The sequence below is a fragment of the Gossypium raimondii genome, chromosome 2 (genome assembly GCF_025698545.1).
Source record: "Gossypium raimondii isolate GPD5lz chromosome 2, ASM2569854v1, whole genome shotgun sequence".
Classification (NCBI taxonomy): Eukaryota; Viridiplantae; Streptophyta; class Magnoliopsida; order Malvales; family Malvaceae; genus Gossypium; species Gossypium raimondii.
Window position 1 is genome coordinate 7586029 of NC_068566.1, and position 22392 is coordinate 7608420.

The following is a 22392-nucleotide window of genomic DNA, read 5'->3' on the forward strand; positions in this document are numbered from 1 at the left end:
TCTAAATAATCGAGGTTACTCTTCTTTTTAAAAAAAAGACATAAATAAAACTCATTATCGAGAATTCAATACGTCGTGTCCTAATGCATTGGACATGATACGTTGATTCCTCGAGACGAGAATTTTTCAAAATAAATGCAATATTCAATATTTAACATTTGAAGAAATTATACCCTAACGTATTGGGTCACAATTTTTTTATGACTTAAACAATCAAACACTCTTTTAAACTTTTCTATGCGAGTTTAGACTTGCTCATTTCTGAAGAGGTAAGATATCATACCCTAACGTATTGGGTGTGACATTTTCTCTTTCTGAAATAAAAAAGTCATAACGAGCAGCTCGATTTTTATAAATTTTCTTTCAAAATAAGGATCGTATTTTAAATTTCTTTAAAGTTTTCAGTTTTTCGACACTAAGACATTAAGTAATCAACTAGGTACCAATTTTGGGCGTATCGAGGGTGCTAATCCTTCCTCGTGCGTAACCGACTCCCGAACCCGTTTTTCTGAATTTCGTGGACCAAACTTGTGGTTTTAATAAAATCAAATTGTTTATTAAAAACAACCACTTTTCCAGGTGATCCGATCACGCCTCATCAAAAAGGATCGGTGGCGACTCCCATTTTCGTTTTCATTTTCCAAAACCCAAGTCGACCCCGTTTTCAATCAAAAAATGGTGTCAACAGGTGTATATTTATTTATTTTTATATTTTTATATAAAATTTATTACAAAAACAACTTAAATTTAAGGATACCATTAGAATTGTGGATTTGGGTACCTACAAGTATCCTATATTCATATATTCGCAATCGATTCAAGGCAGATGTAGATAAGCACGTCAGACATCAATTATTTGAATTTATTGATTACACTACAAGAAAAATAGGAATTAACAACGCTAAAATTCATTATGAAATCTTGAATCATCATTGTGAAAATTGTATCATAAAGTTAAAAAGTCATTGCGGGGTTTTTGCTTATTCCTCTGTTGCCTAAAGTCGACGTAACAACTTTGCAAATCGAAAAGTCATTTTTAATTATTATATGGGTAATCTACAAAAATAGTCACTTTTGTTTGCTTCAGTTTACATTTTAGTTACTTATGTTTGAAATGTTACGTTTTAGTCACTTATGTTATTATTTTGTTACGAAGTGATCACTCTACCATTAAGTTCCGTTATCTCTCTAACGGTAATCCTATGTGGCAGTCCAACTAGATTTTAAGTGCCAACTTGGATTTTTAAATGGGATAAAAATAGATTTTAAATTAAATAAATTTAATTAATTAAAATTTTTAAACCTAAACCTTAACTGAAAAAATTGTTCATCTTCTCTTTTTAATTTTTCTTCGTCTCTTCTTTTTTTAGGTTTTTCTTTTTTTTCATTTGACTGGAAAAACTATTATTAAGATCAAAATAGTTGAAATCAAATTGACTGCTTCATAAAGATGGATTCAATGGAGAGTCCAGGTATGTCTTCTTTGCATTCCTCTGCCTCTTTTATTCAATACTGAAAAACAAAAGATTGAATTTTTTATTGTTTAATGAAAACCCTAAAAATAGATTGAAATTTTTATTGTAAGTGGAATCACTTTTTCTGCCGATAGGGACTCAACTGCTAATCTTCATACTAAAAATAACTAAGATCACCAACCCTTTGGAATGCATCTTCTCTAATATTGATAGGGACTCAACTGCTATACATGCTACCGTTTCTGCAGACATCCTGCATGTGAAATTGAGAACAAAAGTTTTAAATCAAAGATTAGTAGGCTTATTCCATCTTATCATCCATCAGTCTCAATGTCTACACAAAGGATTAGGAGGTGCCAAATGTTCCATAAAACGTGATAAATTGGAAAAAAAAATATTGCATAAAAATTATTTTGCAGTGAAGGGTTAAGAAGAAAACCCTAAACATGATTTGATTCTAAGAATAAGGGCTTCCTAGAGTTGTGTATGAGTGTTCATGGCCTTTTAGCATTGGGCTTTAGGTTTGTTAGAGGGATGGATTAGTTTGTTATTCTTAAAATAGCCACCACCCCACTCCCCCCCAAAAAACAGGTGAAGAGAGTAAACATAGCTCCCCAACTGGCAACCACTAAATAACTTAGATAGCCCAAGCATGAACATATATTGTCAATATATTTCTAGTGGAAAGAAGAAATAGTAAACAGTAAGGGAGTATTTTTGTTTCTTTGACCTGTCTACTGAACAAAACCAAAAACAATTGTAAATCTATCAAATAAGAATGAAGCAAAATTTCATTTAATAAAGTGCTTCCTCTTATGTTGTCTCTCGTTTCTGAATAAGCAAATCATAAGAAAAAGGAAGCAAGGCATTTAAAAAAAATCATCCACAATTCTTTTTCTTCTCTATCTTAAAGCTAGTTTTTGAGCATATACCCCACAGCTTCTCTGTAAAGAATCCTATTACATAATTACTGAGATAAATTGTTTTATCTTCTACACTTTCTCTGTGAATAATGATTACTATTTTCATGTTTTAGATTATGTATTTTAATGTTTTCCAAATGTGAATATTGACTGCTGTCCAAATGTCCTAAAATGTTCATAAATTCATTAGTGATGTTTGAAATTGAACTGAAGTTGAGATAATATTTTTTTCAGGTTTGAATTGTGCAATTTGTTGATACTAATATAATGTTTTATTTTCCTTTTTTGGTTTAGGGTTTGAAGTTGAACAAAATACTTTAGGGGGATATTTTGGAGGAGAAGCATTTGACTCAGATGATAGTTCATATAAAGCTTATGAGTCAGGTACTGCTTATTCTGATTCTTTTGAGTCTGATGGTGATAGGGTAGATGAACCAGAGGTTGAACTAGTAGGTGAAATGATACAGAAGGAGTTAGACCACTTGCTGGGTTCAAGTTTTTGGAGTTTAGAAGATGATTTTGATAGTAACAGTGATGATTATTTGAATAATGACGTGGATTATGATAAATATGGGAATAAAAAGTACCCTCTATTCAATCCTCAAACTGATATGAAGAACCCTATATTGATAAATGGTTTGGTTTTCCCTAGTAGAGACATTTTAAAAGATGCAATTAAACAGTATGGGAGGATAAATAGGGTAGAAACCAAACTAACTAGGAATGACAAGCTTAGGGTGAAAGCAGTCTGTGTACCTAGTTGTCCATGGACATTATGGGCATCCAAGTTAAATCCCAAGGATCCAATGGATAGGAGTTGGCAAATTAAGACCTTAGTCAACCACCATAAGTGTGGCAAGGTAATGAAAAATAAGAATATTACTTCAAAGTGGATGGCTAGACATTATTTACACAAATTTCAAGTTGATCCTAATTATTCCTTAACATCATTACAAAATGATATTAGGGTGGATTTTGGAACAATAGTGTCTCAGACTAAATGTATGAGGGCTAAGATTAGGGCTCTCAAACTAGTTCAAGGGAATCACAAAGCCCAATATGCCAATATATATGATTATTTACTTGAGTTAAGGAGAAGTAACCCTGGTACAACAACCATCTGTAAATTAGACTATAGGCTATTTCAGAGGCTTTATATATGCCTTGAAGCATGCAAATCAGGTTGGTTAACTGGTTGTAGGAGAATTATAGGGTTAGATGGATGTTGGCTGAAGGGATATTATGGTGGACATTTGCTTGCTGCTGTCGGGGTTGATGCCAATGATTGTATATATCCAGTGGCTTTTGTTGCAGTTGAGAGTGAAAACAAACAATCATGGTTTTGGTTCCTCAAGTTGTTACAGAGAGATTTGGAGATCGACAACTCCTACAATATATGCTTCATGTTTGACAAACAAAAGGTACTATAAAGTCATAGTATACGCTAAATTGTTTATATAAAAACAATTACTTATCATGTTGTTTTAATTGTTTTACAGGGTTTAATAGAAGCGATTTCTTTGTTGTTCCCTAATGCTGAAGCAAGAAATTGTGCCAGACATCTTTACAATAATTTTAAAAATATGGAAGGATTTAGAGGCCACGTTTTGCGTCTTACTTACTGGAAAGTTGCTAAAGCAACTTTTCCAAGACAATTTGAAGAAGCAATGTCTGAAATGAGGTCACTGTCAGAATCTGTTGAGGCTTGGCTGTGTGACAAGGATCCAAGAACTTGGTCAAGAGCCCACTTTTCAACTAGATGCAAATCTGATCTACTACTGAACAACAACAATGAATGTTTCAACAAGGTTAAAATTTATTTTTTAAATCTGGATATTTATCACTTCATGTTGTATAATTATTGTTGGAGTTATTTAAAGACTTGCTCTCCTTGCAGATCATTTTAGAAGCTAGAGATAAACCCATCCTAACGATGTTGGAAATAATTAGAAGAAAAATCATGACTAGGTTGGTTTCTATGAGAGAGGCTGCTGAGAAGTATCCTGGACCTTTATGTCCAAGGATACAGAAGAAGTTGTTTGAAATTGTTAGTCAGTCCAATAAGTAAGCTTTGCTAACTTTTTTTTACTTAGCTTGAATTCTGTTGCTTGGATGGAAAATTTTTTAACTTTAAAATGTTACTCTATTTATAGTATATGGCCGACATATGCTGGAAATGAGAAGTATGAGGTAGACTGTGGATTAGGCAACAAGCATGTGGTTGACCTCCTCAACTTCTCCTGTTCATGCAGAAAATGGGACTTGTCAGGAATTCCTTGTAAGCATGCTGTTTCTTGCATGCAATTACTTCTTGTGAGCCACGAAACATATGTAAATACATGTTATCTTGTCACTACCAGTTGAATATTTACAGCCACTTAATTAACCCTGTAAAAGGTAATAGCCCTAAAACCCTAAACTTTTATGAAATATTACTTATTTATAAAATGTGTTTGACATCTTTAAATTTTTGTGTATAGGTCCTATGCAATGGGAACATGTAAGGGACATGGAACCCATTCTTCCTCCCATAATTAGAAGGCCCCCAAGAAGACCCAAACAAATAACGAGGAAGGAAATAGATGAAGTACGAAAGAGTGGACCAAAATTAAGTAAGACAGGACAGTAAGCTAATTGCACCAAATGTGGCAAACCAGGTCATAATACAAGGACTTGCAAAGGGATTGTTAGGGGTAACCAAATGGCAAGCCAATCATCGAGCCTACAAATTTTGAACCAAGCCACTTTAATGGATAACACATCAAGCCAACCACCTTTAACCCAACAAAGCTCAAAACTGATAGCAAATTTTAGGGCCAAATTACCTGTCAAAAGGAAATCTATTTTGTGAACAAAGAATATATCTTTTTGGAAGGGTTGTTGAATCATGTTAACAATAGTTAGAATATACATTTTGTCTTAATTGAGGGTTTGAAACAATATTTTTTTTGAAATGTTAAACTATTACTTGAGAAATGGTTATTGGACATGTTAGATATTCAACTGTTGGTTCTTCTATGTTAAAAAATGCACATACTTTTGTTGCAACATAGAACCTAAATTTGTGCATGTATTTGTTGCAACATAGAACCTGAATTTGTGCATGTATTTTGTGAAGTGACTGAAGCTATCAGAAACGGAAAGACAATTTTATAAATTATGAATCAAAACTGTCTACAAATGGCCTTGATCCCACCAAATTCAATATGTTTTTTTGGTGAACTTGAATCAAGATCTGCATTCTTATACAGTTTCAGGCTTGGGAGGGACCATCTGGCCCTCTGATGGCACTAATTCTGATTCTTGTTGAACAGGAACACAAGGTCTCCAAATTGTTTTCGTGCCTACATCCATGAGTGCAATGCCCTTTGCTTGCAAATGAGCTCTCATCTGATCACTTTTAAGAAGTCTTTGTTTCTCCTCACTTCAACTCTTTTATTAATTAGACGAATCACATCATCTTCCACCAACCCGGCTCTCGTTAATACTTTCTCCTTTAATTGCAGCAAAACATGTTTAAGTAAGAAATTTATCATATTTAGTGTTCAAAATTTTACAGAAGGCATGAATCTTAACATCGTGTAATAAGTAAATCCCGACACCTCAGTATAAGAGCAAGGTGGTTGCAATCCAAGAACATCCAAAACTTTCATAACTTCTTTCTTGATCTCTTTAAGGGATTGAATTACCAATAATCTTTGTTGCTTTTGCTGCTTCTTCTGTCAAATTACGTGAGAAAATATATTGTTATTGGCCTTGGCATAGACATATATGTGTGTGTGTGTGTATATTATATGTATATAAAAAAAAGAGAGTTACTAGCATTCTGAAAGATAAATAAATACCTTTAGCATGGTCAACAAATTGTTTACCAACTTCAACGCTTCTAGAAAGGCTCCAGTTAGTATAAGTGAAGTGCTCAAATCATCTGACATTTTCACCTGGAACTCATTGCGAAGCTTGCTAATGTATTCCTTAGCGTCCGGAGTAGTCCGAGCTGGTTTGCCGTCATTGGGAATCTATTCTTGTAGTTGCAATAGAGCATCTTGGCAATCTTTCAAAGTCTGTACAACAAAGCAGGTAAGGATACTTTTCCAAAGGACTTGAATCTAAACTAACTCCAGTACGATTGCCTATGTAAATTAAAAAAAACTCGCATCTCGAGTCAACTCGGAAAATAATTCAGTCACACTTTTGAGTAATTTTAACTTTGAAGGAGAGGCAAATCTAATCAATTATAGAAGAAATATTAAGTGGTAAAAGGAAGCCAATATTAAATAAAGTGAACTCCAAGAAATAGAATGAGGCATGCTTCTCATCCATGACACCTTACAAGTATACAAGCCCTACACAATTCGAAAAACAAATTTTAAGCCTAAAGGCGGATCAACATCTATCTTTGTACCAAGACATCGAATTCGACCAGCATATGCCTAGTGCAAAGTAAAAGCAGTGAAATAAGCTTTAAACCTGATATATGTAAAAAATAGCATTTGATGCACCTTCCAACTGAACAACGGAGTAATTGAGAGGAGAACGATAGTGTGCATTTATCAAGAAGTACCGCAAAGCCAGTGGATGATATCTCTGGGTAATCTAGAAAAAAACACATAAACACAAAAAAAATGAAGCTCATATGAGAAAATTTCTGCAACTAGAACCAGAGGGAAGGGAAATCACATAAATAATAAGCCCCAACTTTACCTAGCGAATTGTGAAAAAGTTACCCAAAGATTTTGACATCTTCTCATTGTTATTAGTAACATGCCCATTGTGCAACCAATTACAGGTAGAAAAATTTGTTAAGGTTTTTCCAGCCATGAAAAAAAAATAAAAAAAAAGACGGAAGAAAAATTAGAAAGAGGAGATGAACAGATTTTTCAGCTAAGGTTTAGGTTAAAATTTTTTAATTAATTAAATTTATTTAATTTAAAATCTATTTTTATCCCATTTAAAAATCCAAGTTGGCACTTAAAATCTAGTTTGATTGCCACATAGGATTACCGTTAGAGAGATAACGGAACTTAACGGTAGAGTGATCACTTCGTAACAAAATAATAACATAAGTGACTAAAACGTAACATTTCAAACATAAGTGACTAAAATGTAACCTGAGGTAAACAAAAGTGACTATTTTTATAGATTACCCTTATTATATATATAATTTTTTCAACGGCTTAATTTATTTGTCTAAATATATTTTAGTTATCAGGTAGCTGGTTATGATAATATTTTAATTACAAAAACTATTACGTAACAGTAATGCATTGGTTGTATAATAAAATTCGCAGCTATGTATATTTAGGTGCTAAATCTTTTACATAACACTATTGTAATGGTTGTTGGATATTATTTTGTTATGTCATTTTAATTGGTTGTATATTAAATTACTCAACGACTAAATGCTATTGTCAAAAATTATTTTAACAACAATAAAATGTTGTTATCAAGTTTCAAACTTATTTAGATTTGGTTTTATTGAATTAGAGATTTATTTAGACATCTTGAATAAAATTGAATTGAATTAAATTTTAATTTAATTTTAGAGTTAAAATTTAACAGCTTGAATTGAATTTTGTTGGTCAAGTTGAATTGCATATTGAATTATTCTTTATAAAATATATATTTTTTTGTTTTAATTAATTTTGAGATTAATTTTAAATTAATTCTTATTTAATTTGATTAAGTTTTTAAAATTTTGATATGAGAGTAGTGATTATTTAAATATCTATATATGATTATTTACTTTTAGTTCTAAATTTAATTTTAAATATCTGTATATGATTTATACATATGAAATATGAAATTTTTTCCCATTTTCCATTTTTTAGAATAAGAAGAAAAGGAAAAAGAAATACTTGGATAACATCTTCAGCTCGATCGTTGCAACGATGAGCCTTACGTTGTCAACTTCTAGCATTCCCCATGGGCTCTCTCTCCTTGGCACTGGCCTTGTCTCACCCATGTCTTCCCTTCTTTCTGCCAACACTTTTTTTTTCCATATAAATATTAGGGCAATTTACCATTAAAAGTCTTTTTTTTAAATTTACCGAAATGGGCCCGGTATTTTATTATTTACCGGAATGGGCCCTTTTCCCCTAAAGCGCGTCCACGTCAGCGCGAAGTCAAGGAACGTGTCAGCAAATCGCGTCCACGTCAGCGCACTTTGCTGACGTGGCAGCAAATCGCGTCCATGTAAGCGCGATTTGAGTCCACGTCAGCAGAGCGCGCTGACGTGGCCGCGATTTGTTGCCACGTAGTGCGCCCTTAGGGACATGACTTGCTCCGCGCGTGAACAGTGCAACGGTCATTTTTTTGACCGTTGCACCCCCAACGGTAAAAAAAAAATCTATAAATACCCCCCACCCCTTATTTTTTTTCACAAACTAATCCTCTCTCAAATTTCCTCTCAATTTCCTCTCAAATTCCTTCCAAATTTCTCTGAAATCCATATTTAATCTCAATTTGCTCTCAATTTCCTCTTAAATTTCTCTTAAATCCCTATTTTTAAATAATTTTTAAAAAAATATTTTTTTAAAATTTTTTTAAATCGTAAAAATTTGTACGATTTCAGCAATGGCTGGAGAATTGACTCGTTTTGATAAACAACACATATCCGTCGGACAAATGAAAATAGTAAGTGTTAAATTTAATTTTTAAATATTATTTAAGATTTTTTATTTATGCATTTTTAGATAATTATTAATTTATTATTTGTTATAAAAGTCTGTAGATCGGATATTGGAATGCAATATCCGGAATATGCATGCTCCTCCATCATCGTTGGTAGAGAACTACCTGCGGGAAGCGGGTTTTTGGCACGTGGTGACGGTAGGCCGGGGATGCAAGGTGGACCCGAAACTTATCAGTGTGTTGATCGAGAGGTGGAGACCCGAGACGCACACATTCCATCTTCCATGTGGGGAGTGCACTATCACATTGGAAGATGTCAGCCTACAATTAGGAAACTCTAAACCCTAATCCCTTATTTGTTTACTTTTTTCTCCAAAACCCTAAAAATCTTAAAAACCCTAAACCCTAAAATCCAAAAACCTAATGTGAGAAAAACGGGGAAATCGCGTCCCTAGGGGCGCACTACGTGGCAACAAAGCGCGGCCACGTCAGCGCGCTTTGCTGACGTGGACACAAATCGCGCTTTCGTGGACACGCTTTGTTACCACGTCATCAAAGCGCGCTGACGTGGTCGCAATTTCCTGACACGTCCCCTGACTTCGCGCTGACGTGGACGCGATTTAGGGGAAAAGGACCCATTCCGGTAAATAATAAAATACCGGGCCCATTTCGATAAATTTAAAAAAAAAGTGATTTTTTTGATATTTTGCCCTAAATATTATGTATACTCTTAAAATCTATTAATATTCTTGTCAATGGTTTAGCTTTGAATGATTTTATTTTTTCTTTTCTTCCTTTGTTGTATAGGGTGGGTCTTGTTTAATCATCTTAGTTGTTTCTGCCCACTGGGTTGTGTGCTTTGGCCTTATTGGGCAGCTGAATAGTGTTTTTTTATTACTAATAAACCAGTCTTTTATTTAAAAAAAAGGAAAATCTAAAAAAATATAGTTAAAATGCTTTAAAATAAAATGAAACAATTATAGTATATTATATTATTGTTACAAATTTTAATATAACGAAAAGACAAAACTAAGTATAACAAAATATTTAAAATATGACTTTATATGATAGACCAAAAATTAAGATAAATCAGTGGACATACAATCTAGTAGCGATTTGAACCTCCAAAGGATTCTGCATTAAGGCTGTGAATTCATGTTTTTCAGTCAAATCCACACCTTCTCCCAAGCACATTAAAATTGAAATGCCAGACTAAGTTTGCCACAAAATACTTCAAGTGAAGCATTGCCAAACGATATGCCGGACACATCCTTTTCCCTACCCCAAATGGCATCATTTTAATCTCTTTTGTTCCACTGATATCAAAATCACCATTGATTAAGAATCTCTCAGGCTTGAACTCCATTGGATTTTCCCATAAATTCGGATTCCGACCCATTTCCACCACCATAAAAATTACAATATTGTTCTTTGGAACTAAAAACCCACCCAAAACAACATCTTTTGTTACGGTAAGTGGGATTAGAAAATGGCTAGGAGGATGACGCCTTAAACTTTCTAAGATAATGGCTCTAAGATATGGCATCTTCCTCAAATCTTCATCCTTAATCTCTACTTCCCCGTCTGAGATAACCCCTTTGATTTCCTTGAATAACTTGTCTTGGATATGTGGGTGCTTCATCAAATTAGCCATTATCCATTCTAGAGCTGTGGAAGTAGTATCAATGCCTGCAGTGAAGAACTCAGAGCATAATGTCACAATTTCCTTTTCTTCAACTTTCCTGTTTTCCTCTTTAAGTTGTAAATCAAACAAAGTGTCAACATAGGGACTCATCCTTTTCATTTTTTCCTTCCCTCATCGCCTTTCTGGCTTTTATTAAAGGTACCATTAGTTTTTCCTGATCCTGTCGAAGCTGACGAAGCTTTTCCCATCGCTTGAGAAAGACAAATTTCCCCAAACATGGAAACAAATTGAGTACTTTGAATTCGTCAAAACTCGATTGCAGGCGTCGCTGCAGGTTCTTGATATCTTGAATTTTCATGTCTTCAAGCTTCTCACCAAAACAAATAAAAGTGAACAAACTGAAGAGTGCATGCTGTATATGATCCCTTATTTCAGTGTGATGATATTCATCAGATGATGAGAGAGACTTAAGGCGGTTGAGGAGTGCATCCAAGGCCCATTTACGCGCACCTGCAAAGGATGCTATCCGCGAAGTATGCAGGATATTATAGGTAAGATTACGGCGGAGCCGGAGCCATTTAGGGCCATAGAATGCCAAGGTGATGTTGTGTTGATCACAGCTGAGGAACTTTCTGTGGCAATTGCTTGGGGACGGTCTGCGAAGATGGCACCGTTAGCAATCAAAGCCTGATGGGCAAGGGAGTGACTGGCAATAACGATTAAGGGCTTTGAGCCTATATGCAGGGTATAAATCGGACCATATATTTCATGTAAGGAAAGAGAAAGGGCCTTAACACGTGAGAAAGGCTTGACAAGCAACCATAGAAGGTTGCCGAAGAATGGAATTGTGGGGGGCTTGGGGGAAGCTGGTGACTTCTTTTCTTAGAATAACGATTGAGAGCAACAACAAAGAGAGTAGTAGAGAAGATGAAGGTGATAAAAAGAGTGAAGAAACAAGCTCCCATTTCTCAAGAGGATTGACAAATTGAACTATTTTGAGGTTTCACAATTATTGGAGTGGACGAAAATTTATAAAGATGAAATTGCTTAAATCTTCTCATCCTCGTCTTAGTTTAACACAAAATTCACAAGAAATTAAAGCAAAGTTACCAAGTGAAATTTAATGCAAATCCTTTTTCCACGTTAACTAATTTGATCTTTATTTTAAATTCAAATTAGACATGGTTAACATGTGTTAAGGAATATCTAGGCATGTATATCTATATCCTCTTTCTATACAATGTTACATATTTAGTGTTTTAATTTTTTGTGCTTAAGGGTTATTTGGTTATTAGGTTAAATGAATAGTTAGGTAGGGCAACAAAATTAATGAATAAATTTTTATTAATTGTCATTTACATGAACAATTGTGATTATATATCGCAACAACTTTTACTAGTTTATATATAATTTTTATCAACGATTTAATTTATTTTTTAAATATGCTTTAGTTATCGTATGATTTGTTATGATATGTTTAATACAACGATAATATTTCAATTACAAAACTATTACGCAATAACAATACATTTGGTTGTATAATAAAATCCGTAACTATATATATTTAGATGTTAAATCTTTTACATAACATTATTGTAATGGTTGCGGATATTATTTTGTAATGTCATTTTAATTGGTTTATTGGTTTATATTAAATTACTCAATGACTAAATATTATTGCCAAAAATTTATTTTATCAACAGTAAAATGTTGTTATCAAGTAACTTACACAACAATAATAATAATACCTAATTTCGTCGGGAGATTCAATTTCAAACTTATTTAGATTTGATTTTATTGAAGTAGACATTTATTTAGACTTCTTGAATAAAATCGAACTAAATTAAATTTTATTTAGTTTTAGAATTAAAATTTAAGGGCTTGAATTGAATTTTGTTGGTCAATATTCAATTATTCATTTTAAAATGGAACTTATTTGTTTTTTGGTTTTCATTAATTTTGATATTAATTTTAAATTAATTCTTATTTAATTTTATTATTTTTCAAAAATTGATATGATGGTGGTTATTTAAATATCTGTATATGAGTTTTTGGAAAATATGAAATTTAATTCTTAAATACAATATTTTTTTTAAGAAAAATTATTTTTATTTTTAAATGATGGTTTTTTTAAACACTATTCAGACAAGACTTTTGGGACAGCCTATGTGAAATATTGGATTTTTAACTTGGTCCTCTATGATTGTTTTCTCTATAAGCAAATGAGTCTCAGAACGTGTTTTATTTCGTCCTAAACAGTGGTGGTTGAATTTGGATGATTGAAGGAACTATGAGATCAACATGCCTTATCTACTAAGGCTTATCCTTAACCTTAGCATTATCCTTTAATCTATTTATTTGGTAATTTATCTATTGATTTTACTTGGTTTAAAAAGTTTTATTTTGGGATAATTATTGGAGAAAATTCAAGAAGATATATTCAAATTATAATTGAGAGTTTTACCTTATTAAGACTACTTGGAGAAACTATCGATTTTTAGCCTATAATTAGGTTGTTGTGCCCCACATTTGGGTGTGCTTTGGAGTGTTTTTGGTTCGTTATTTGTGTACTTTTTACTTAGTATTTTTGCACTCTTGTGTTAGGCTTTTTTGGAGAGTTTATATTTGATGTAAATGAGACTTTTCGATGGGTGATTTTGTCACACCCGATTTTCTTTGAGGTCCTGAATTTAAAGGAGAGTTGGGAGTTAATTGAATAAAATAGTGAGTTGGCGAACTCTTTTGGAAATTTTATGGCTAGTGGACAATTAGTTGAGTTTCAATTCTTGTTTGGTTAAGATGGAATCAATTTCAATTCAGGTGAGTTTTTTCACTCCATCTTGGGGTGATTGATGATAATATGTTGCTTGAATGATCTATGTTATGTCTATTCTGAGTTTGTCTAAACCTGCTATTGTGTGTGAAATGGTAAATAAGCATGCTGAGTATGCGTAACAATGGTAAGTATGATTGTTGGATGTCATATGGTTGTGAACTGACGTTTAAATAAGTGGTGTATTGTATGATAAGTAATAAATATCTTTTTCGAAACATTTTTAAAATCGACTTTTATTTCTAAAAAAACAAACGAAAAAACGAGAGTCGCCACCAAGCTTTTTTATTTAGGTGTGATTGGATAACTTCAAAACTCATTTTAATAAAATGTTAGACTTATTAAAACAATACTTTTTGGTCTACAAAATCCAAGAAATGGCTTTGGGAGTCGATTATGCAAGAGGAAATATTAGCACCCTCATGATGCCCAAAATTGGTACCTAGTAGATTACGAGAATTAAAATTTTGAAGAGAATTTAAAACACAATCTCATATTGCATAATGATATTTTTAATTAAAATCACTTAAGTAAATTAAAACATGTGTAAAAGGCCTCATTATCTCGAGGTAACCAAAACGAAAAGATCACGTCACGCGTTTTAGTTTAAAAAGGGATGTTCAGTTATCTAGGTTCAAAGAGAAAGTTGAACCCCGTAAGTTAGGGCGCAACTTCTCGAATCTCCAAATACAGAACATTGCATTGATTTTAAAAATTTTCCTTTTTTATGCGTAGAGTAAAAATGAATGTAACATTTAAAGTAATGTGTATTTAGCTTATTCGGGCATAGTATAAAAACGGGTAAATATATTTAAACACGGTTCGTGGCATGGTTGTAGCAAAAATAAAATAAAATGGAAGTATAATGGAATGCTTATTAAGAATGAAGTTGCTATACGAGTTTAAATAATATTATAAATAAAATATAAGCAATAAAATGATAGTAGTGATAGTAGTAATAATGCACCATGAATAATATAACCATAATAATAATGATAACACCATTGATCAATAATGATAGGGATAATAATAATACCAAGTTAGATAATAAAATAAATAAGGTAACTCAAAAAAATAAAATGGGAGATGCATGATTAAAAGATAAATAGACATGACGTGAAAGTATATAAACAATCTAATTTGCAAGAATGATAAAAGAAATAATAAATAACAAGAACAAAAAATAAAAATAAAATAATAACGACAATAGTTAAAATGTGCAAATAAAAGAATATAAACAATCTAATTTTTAAATATATAAAAAATAAAGAAGTAATAAATAAATAAAAACAGTTTGTAAAAGATTGAAATTAAATAAATAAAGAATTAAATAGAAATTTAAATGAAATTAGGGGGCGTAAATTGTAAATAATGAAAAAGGAACTAATAAAACAGTATAAAGGACCAAAATAAAATGCGCAAAAAGATATAGGGACTAAATGGGAAATTATCCCATACACCGTTTCTCAAAAGGACCAAAATATAAAAAATTAAAATTAAACGGGATAAATTTAAAAAGAAAAAAGACAGAAATTAAACTGTATTGAAAAATGTTTAAAAAGCGGAGGGAGTTGGGCTGCAATTAGACCCTCGTCATGAAAACATGCGAACTTTGCCAACGTTCGGGTCGAGTCTCGAGTCAATCCCAAAACGACACCATTTTGGGGAGTTTAGAGTCGTGACGAAACTACGTCGTTTAGGGGTCCCTATTTAAGTAAAAAATGTTAAAAAAAAAAACCATTTCTAAACTGGTTTAAAAAAACTATTTTGCCTCTTTTTTTCTTTGAAAAGGCCTTCGAGTCCAGCCATAAGAATGGCGGACCTCCATTGTGGTCGCTGGTCACCGGCGACGGTGACCACCGTCTTCGGTGGCCGAAAAATTACCACAAACCCCCTTTTAAACCCCATTTTTGCAAGGAACCCAGTTTTGGGTTTAAAATCCCTAAAATCTCGGCAAAATCGGTCTGAAAGTAAAGAGATCTTTTGGTTTCTTTTCCCCTCCGACGAGGCCCTCAATAGAGCCCTAGAGGGACTTCGAGGCTTCTTGACCCGGAGGAGATTCTCACTGACGGTCGAAACAGGTAAAAAGAAAAAAAATCCTTTTATATTTTTTATTTGTTTCAAAAAAAATAAAAATGAATCAAAAGAGTCACCTTTCTGCATTCGATTTTTTGTACTTTCATTGCTTTTTGTCTGTGTAAAAAAAAATTACATTGGTAATGGCTTTTAAAGCCGAATGTCCTACACTACACTCTTCTTTTTTTTACTATTTTTCTATTGTTCTTTGCAGCTGTTCTTTCTGTTGTCCTTGTTTTTCTTTTGCAGGTGACGGTGGAGGGTCAATGACGATGACAGGACTTGAGCCTTGCCATTTTGGTACAAGGGGCGTGCCAGGCCTCGAACGGTGAGCACGCTGACACAACACGAGAAACGGCGCCTAAAGGGATTAGGGTTTTTTGCCTTCTAAGAATAGTTTAGGTTATGGGCTTATTGGGCCTTGGGTTATTGGGCTTGTAATTTAGGTAGTGTATTGGGCTTGATATTTTTTTTGTATTTGGGCCGTTTTGTAATTGGACTTTGGACTTTTTATTTGATTTTTATTTTGTTTATTTATTTTTGTTTATTATTTGGACTGGATAAAATTGGCCTGTTACAACCTTAATTTTCAATCATGTAGAGTATAGAGGAAATTACCTTGACGGGGTAGATGAAGATAGGAAAAATTAGCGCATTGGGGCAATGGGTGGATTGTTATAGGATTCAAGGGAGTTTGGCAGCATCGTAGAATGGTTATCGACTGGCTCGCTAGAGCAACACCGTGACGACGGTTATCGACTGGCTCACTAGAGCGACACTATGACGATGATCTATCGACTCTATGAAGCGACACCGTGACGACGATTATCGACAGGTCCTTCAAGGTGACACCGTGTAAACGGTATATGTGTCCTTCGGGGCGACACCTCGAGAGGGGTTTATCAATTCTTCGAAATAAAAAGTCCATGGTTAAGTCATGGTGTGATCTAGAGGCAAACAGGTACAATTTATGACAAAAAGGAACCTGCCAAGATGGCAAATAAGAAGCTTAACTGGGCAAAAAAAAGGAGATTTTTGTATGACTCGTGCAACAAGTAAGTTGACAAAATGATCGGGGTATGTTGAAAGCGCGGATAAGTGTGCTATACAGATGAGTCCTCCACAAAGGCGGAAGTAGAGAAATTGGTAAAAGCGTCGTCACGGTATAATACTTGACTTTTTGTAACACCCCTAACCTGTATCTGACGTCGAAACAGGGTTATAGAGCATTATCGAACTTACATCTTAAACAATCATACATTTCATAATCAATTATCATTCAAATAGAAAAACCATTCAAATACATTCATACAGTCCCTAATACGAGCTCTCGAGGCCCCCAAATAGACATTAAAAATGGTTTGAGACTAAACCGAGTACTTAAGAAAATTTTAGGAAAACATGTAAAATTTTCAAACTGTAGGGGATACACACCCGTGTTGCCAAGCCGTGTGTCTCACACTGTCTAATTACCAAATAAGGACCTCCACTTTAAAGTTCTATAGCTATTCAACACCTTTTGCTAATAGAACCCAACTTTCACACTTTACGCGATTTAGTCCTTTTTCACAAATTGAGCATACAAACGGTAAAATTTCTTAACAAAATTTTTATAAAATAATACTATCATGTTTTAGACCACAAAATAATATTAAAATAAATTTTATGACCTCAAATTTGTGGTCCCAAAATCATTGTTCTGATTTCACTGAAAACAGGTCGTTACACTTTTTGGTACTTCCTTAGATTTTTTGGTATTCTTTCATGTTTTTAAAAAAATGTTAAAATTTTGGTATTCTTTCATGTTTTTAAAAATGTGAAAATATGAATAAATGTGAAAATTTGAATAAATGAAATTTTTTTTATTAAGACGAACCAAAAATTGGTGTCCCTTACAATTTTTGGTTGCCCCCTTTTGGTTTTTTTTTTTTGTGTATTCCCTCATTTCTTTTTGTACTTCTCCATTTTTTTTTGTATCTCCTCATAATTTTTGTTTTCCATCATACTTTCTTTGTATTTCCTTAGTTTTTTGGTATTCCTCATAATTTTTTATATTTCCTCGAATGTGTTGGTACTCTCATAATTTTAACATTCCCTCATTTTTTTTGTTTTATTTCAAAAGAGGATTTGTTGTGAGATATAATTTGAGAGTAAATAAAAATATTTTCTTTAAATATTAAGAAACTTAAGGAGATTTGTAATAGAAAAGGTTGTAAGTGTTAAATTATAATTTTAAGGTTAAATATTGGTACTGAAAAATTATATTTAATGATAATTTTAAAAATATGAAAAATTAAATAAATGAAAAAATTATTAAGACAACCAAAATTGTAGTATCCCTCAATTTATTTGCTTTTCTCTCATAATTTTTGTACTTCATATGTTTTTGTATCCCTCATAATTTTAGTATTCCCTCATATTTTTCTGTATCCTTTCATATTTTTGGTACTTATTTATTTTTTAGTATTCTCTTATTTTTTTGTACACCTCGAATTTTTATAATCCCTCAAATTTTATGATACTTCCTCGTAATTTTTGGTATAGTCTCAGAAATTTTTATATGATTTCAAAATAACGATTTGAAATGAGAAATATAATTTTGGATTAAAAAATATTATTTTGAATCTTAAGAAATTTCATTAAGATTTTGTAAGATAAATTATTAATTATTAATTTTTTCACGCTAATATTTGGTATGGAATAAATTACATATAATGATAATTTTAAATTTTAAATAAATGAAACAAATTTAATAAGACCAACCAAAAATATGAAAGGATTACCAAAAATTTTAAGGCACCCCTAAATATTGGTTCATCTTATAAAATTTGCTTTATTTATTTAATTTTTCATTTTTAATTTTATTAGTATATATAACAAATTTTATAAGTATGAAAAAATTATACTAAAATTGATTCCTTATGTCAATACTTAATTTTGAAAGCATACCAAAATTATGAGCTAAGTAAAAAAATGAGAGAATATCAAAAAACATGAGAAAATACCAAAAAATATGAAAGAGTTTCAAAATTACGAGGACTACCAAAAGTCACAAGAAAATAGAAAAAAAAACAGACATGAGGAGTACCAAAATTATGAGAGATTACAAAAATTATGGAGTACCAACAGTTATGAGGGACTATCAAATATTGGTTCATCTTTTAAAATTTACTTTTTAATTTTAAAATTTATCTATATATGTAACAAATATTATTAGTATACAAAATACTAAAAAAATTAATTTTGGAAGATACTAAAATTTCCGATATTATAAAAAATATAAAAATTATAAGAGATTATCAATAATTATGAAAGTGTATCAAAATCACGAGAGTATACCAAAAAGAAAATATATATGGAGGAACTTATTTTTCAAAATTATGGAATCTCAAGGAGTTAATGGGAAGCTAATTGTAGAGAGCTTTCTTTAGAATTTCCCGTCAAACCTATATGCCTATATATTAAAAGATTGTCCATAGCATTTACCATGCAACACCTCAACTTTAATTTTGAAACTCTATGACTTTTCTTCTTTCTATTATACCTTAATTTTTATACTTTAATTTGTAATATAATTTTATTTTTATAACTTTTAAAATTATTAATTAGTCTAAATAATTAATATTGTTAACTTCTTGATTAAAGCGTTATGGATTATATATAATTTGAATACTTTAAGAGTTTTAAAATCGACTCATCTTTTGAGTTTGTCTTGCTCTTTTTTATTAGTATAAGATAATGGTCAAACTTCAATTTCAACCCTATACTATGATGAAACTTAGATTTAATACTTTAATTTTGACTTATTTCAGTCCGACATTTGTTAGTCTAAATAATTAATATTGTTATCTATTTCAATTACAAAGTTGATGCTATTTTTTCTTTTTACATCACTACCAAGTAATGTGTTTTTTTTAATGTTGCACCAGTGAATTTAACAGAACAAATTTAATAGAGGTTGTCGAAACCATTTTTTGAAAACAAAAAATTTAGGGTTGTCGACTTCAAAAAATAAAAATTGGGAGTCACCACCAATCTTTTATTAAGGTGTGATTGGGTCACCTAAAAAATGACTTTGGTCTACAAATTTTAGAAAAACGGGTCCGGGAGTCGGTTACGTATGAGGAAGGATTAGCACCCTCATTACGCCCAAAAATTGGTACCTAGTTAAATAATTAATGTCTTAATGTCGAAAATTTGAAAAACGTAATCCTTAGCAAAAAAAACTTAAAACGTTACGTATTAAGACCCTTATCATTTCAGAGAAAGAAAATACCACACCCAATACATTAGGGCACGACATTCTAATTTTCCCCAAAAATGAATTAGGGCAAACTACTAGTGCAATAAAAATTTAAAAGAATATCCATTTATTCAAGATTTAAGAAATCGCGGCCCAATACGTTAGGGCACAATTCCTTTAGAATCCCAAACTCGGAATATTTCCTTTATTATTTTTTTAAAAATATTCATTTCGAGGAATCAATGCGTCACATCCAATACGTTAGGACACAACGTGTTGAATTCCCAATAATGAGTTCTTATTTTTTGATTAAAGAGAAATGCTCGATTGTTAGATTTAACAAAGAAAATCGGAACCCAATACGTTAGGGCTCAATTTCCTTGAAAATCCTAAATACAAGCACTATCTCAATTTTGAAAAGTTTGAAATCGAGTAAAAAAAATGATGTGATGCTACATTAGATATACCATGCAATAATAAATATTACAATCATAGAAATAATATAAATAAATGAATAAATAGAATCAATATACATAATAAAAAATAATCACATACAAAATATCAAATGAATGATCAAAATAAAAATGAATTTTAACATATAAACAAAAACATGAATTAATAATCAAATGAAGAAAATAAACAAAATATAAAGAATAAAAGGCACATAGTATATATGCATTGAAATTAAAAGTCATACACATAATTTACATATGAAATCTTGGGCTATGAAACTTATTCATAGATGATGCATTTATGAAAATAAAGGAAAAAAATTATAAAGTATATAAAAAATATATTTGCATTTTAAAAAAATAAATATGTTCATATATATAAAATTAGTTAAAAATATTAATATGTGTACATACATATGTATACTAAAATAAATATATACATATAGATAAAAAATAATTACATATAAATAAATAAAAAATAATTATATTATATTACAAAAAATAAATATGCGTATATGAAAAATATATATACATATATTTTTTTAAAAAAATAATTAAATATAAAAAAGAATAAAAAACTAATTAATAAAAAATAAAGAAAATGAAAAAAGACTAATTTGAACTGTAAATAAAAACTTTGAGGCAAATCTATTCATAAATGGAAACTGAAGGACCAAATTGAACGCGCATATTACATGGAGGGACCAGAAGGGAAATTTTCCCTATTTCCCTAAACGGCGTCGTCCAATCAAGATCGAATTGAAATCGAAAATAAATAAAGGGGTAAATTTAAAAATAAAAAAAACTTAATTACAAAAACATTAAATGGTGGAGGGGCTAAATAAAATAAATAAATAAAATTCGCAGTGGTATCACCTTCTCCTTTTTTAAAAATCGTAAATAAGTAAAAAATAATCGAAAGAAAAAAATAGTAAGCCACCTTTAAAAAACTGCCAATCGTTCTCTTTTTTATTCCTCCTTCATCCTCTCTTTTTACAATGAAGGGAGAAACCTCTATTTATAGTTGAGCCTCCCCAAATCCAACGGTACAGATCAATTACATCAACGGCTGAGATTAAAGGGTATCTACAAATTAAATCTCTAAGATTACAAAATCATATCTTCTAAGATTACATATCATATCTAAGATTGCATATATCATATCTAAGATTGCATATCATATCTAAGATTACATATCCTCGAAGATTATGTTTCCATATGTGAGCCTGGGCTAAAATTGGTATTACAGCTGCCCCTCTTTGCTCGTTGTCGTGTAACAAGAACGGAGCAAAGACTTTAGAAATGGTCAATTTTTGCCTGGTCACGCTGGATCTTGGTGCTCTTCTTCTTCAAGCAGCCACATCCATCCTACTGCATCTTCAGAGGTATAGGAATTGGTGTCTCGATCTACTCCACCGCAACGTTGGAGAGATAGGATTGGTAGCTTCGGCTTGGTCTGCTGCAACTTAAAGATAAATTTGATGCGATCTGCTCTACTGTAATTTCAGAGAGATAAGATCCATCATTCTAATCCACTCCGCTACAACTTTAGGAAGATAGGATTTGTTTATTTAGTCTGCTCCACTGCAACTTCAGAGAGATAAGACTAGATGCGTTCTACTCTCTGCAACTTCAGAGAGATAAGATCCAAGGTTTTAATCCGCTTCACTGCAACTTCAGGGAGATAGGATTATCGGCTTTAATCTGCTTCACTGCAACTTCAGGGAGATAAAATTTGCCATCTTCAATGTTAGGGAAACAAGATTCGCCATCGTAGTTTCAATCTGTTCCATTACACCGCCAAGGAAGTAAGATTCGCCATTGCGGCTTTAATCTGCTCCACTGCAACTTCAGGGAGATAAGACTAGATGTGATCTGCTCTCTGCAACTTCAGAGAGATAAGATCTGAGATTTTAATCTGCTCCATTGCATCTTCAGGGAGATAGGATCCCGGCCACTAATCTGTTCTTATGACCCGTAAAAATCTATGAACTTAATTATGCCTAGTGATTAGGATGTTATGATCAAAATAAATTCGATGCTCCTATCTAAGCATGCATGAATGAATGTAGAATGTCATTTTTCATGAATTATCATTTCTCAAAATTTATT

At 31.9% G+C, this 22392-nt stretch overlaps 2 protein-coding genes across 2 annotated transcripts; one reads left to right on the top strand and one right to left on the bottom strand.

Moving 5' to 3' along the window:
- Positions 1-1450: 1450 nt before the first annotated feature.
- LOC128033774 (uncharacterized) lies at positions 1451-5754 on the top strand. The gene is made up of 6 exons (XM_052621866.1): positions 1451-1472; positions 2693-3819; positions 3898-4206; positions 4296-4462; positions 4552-4711; positions 5650-5754. The coding sequence occupies exons 1-6, from the start codon at positions 1451-1453 to the stop codon at positions 5752-5754; spliced, it is 1890 nt and encodes a 629-aa protein (XP_052477826.1).
- A 4439-nt stretch (positions 5755-10193) lies between these two features.
- On the bottom strand, positions 10194-11641 carry LOC105787920 (cytochrome P450 89A9-like). Its single transcript, XM_052621870.1, has 4 exons — positions 11497-11641; positions 11306-11410; positions 10879-11186; positions 10194-10781 (listed from the first exon to the last, which is right to left on the bottom strand). Exons 1-4 carry the CDS (start codon positions 11639-11641, stop codon positions 10194-10196), a joined length of 1146 nt encoding a protein of 381 aa, XP_052477830.1.
- Positions 11642-22392: the final 10751 nt, after the last annotated feature.

Excerpts from the sequence above, each read along its gene's own strand:
- LOC128033774 (XM_052621866.1), top strand. The coding sequence starts at position 1,451 with ATGGATTCAATGGAGAGTCCAG. Across the intron at positions 1,473-2,692 it reads GGATTCAATGGAGAGTCCAG|GGTTTGAAGTTGAACAAAAT; the intron begins GTATGTCTTCTT and ends TTTTTGGTTTAG. Across the intron at positions 4,712-5,649 it reads CTTGCATGCAATTACTTCTT|TTTCAGGCTTGGGAGGGACC; the intron begins GTGAGCCACGAA and ends ATTCTTATACAG.
- LOC105787920 (XM_052621870.1), bottom strand. The coding sequence starts at position 11,641 with ATGGGAGCTTGTTTCTTCACTCTTTTTATCACCTTCATCTTCTCTACT. Across the intron at positions 11,187-11,305 it reads CCAAGCAATTGCCACAGAAA|GTGCGCGTAAATGGGCCTTG; the intron begins GTTCCTCAGCTG and ends CATCCTTTGCAG. Across the intron at positions 10,782-10,878 it reads AGGATCAGGAAAAACTAATG|GAAAACAGGAAAGTTGAAGA; the intron begins GTACCTTTAATA and ends CAACTTAAAGAG.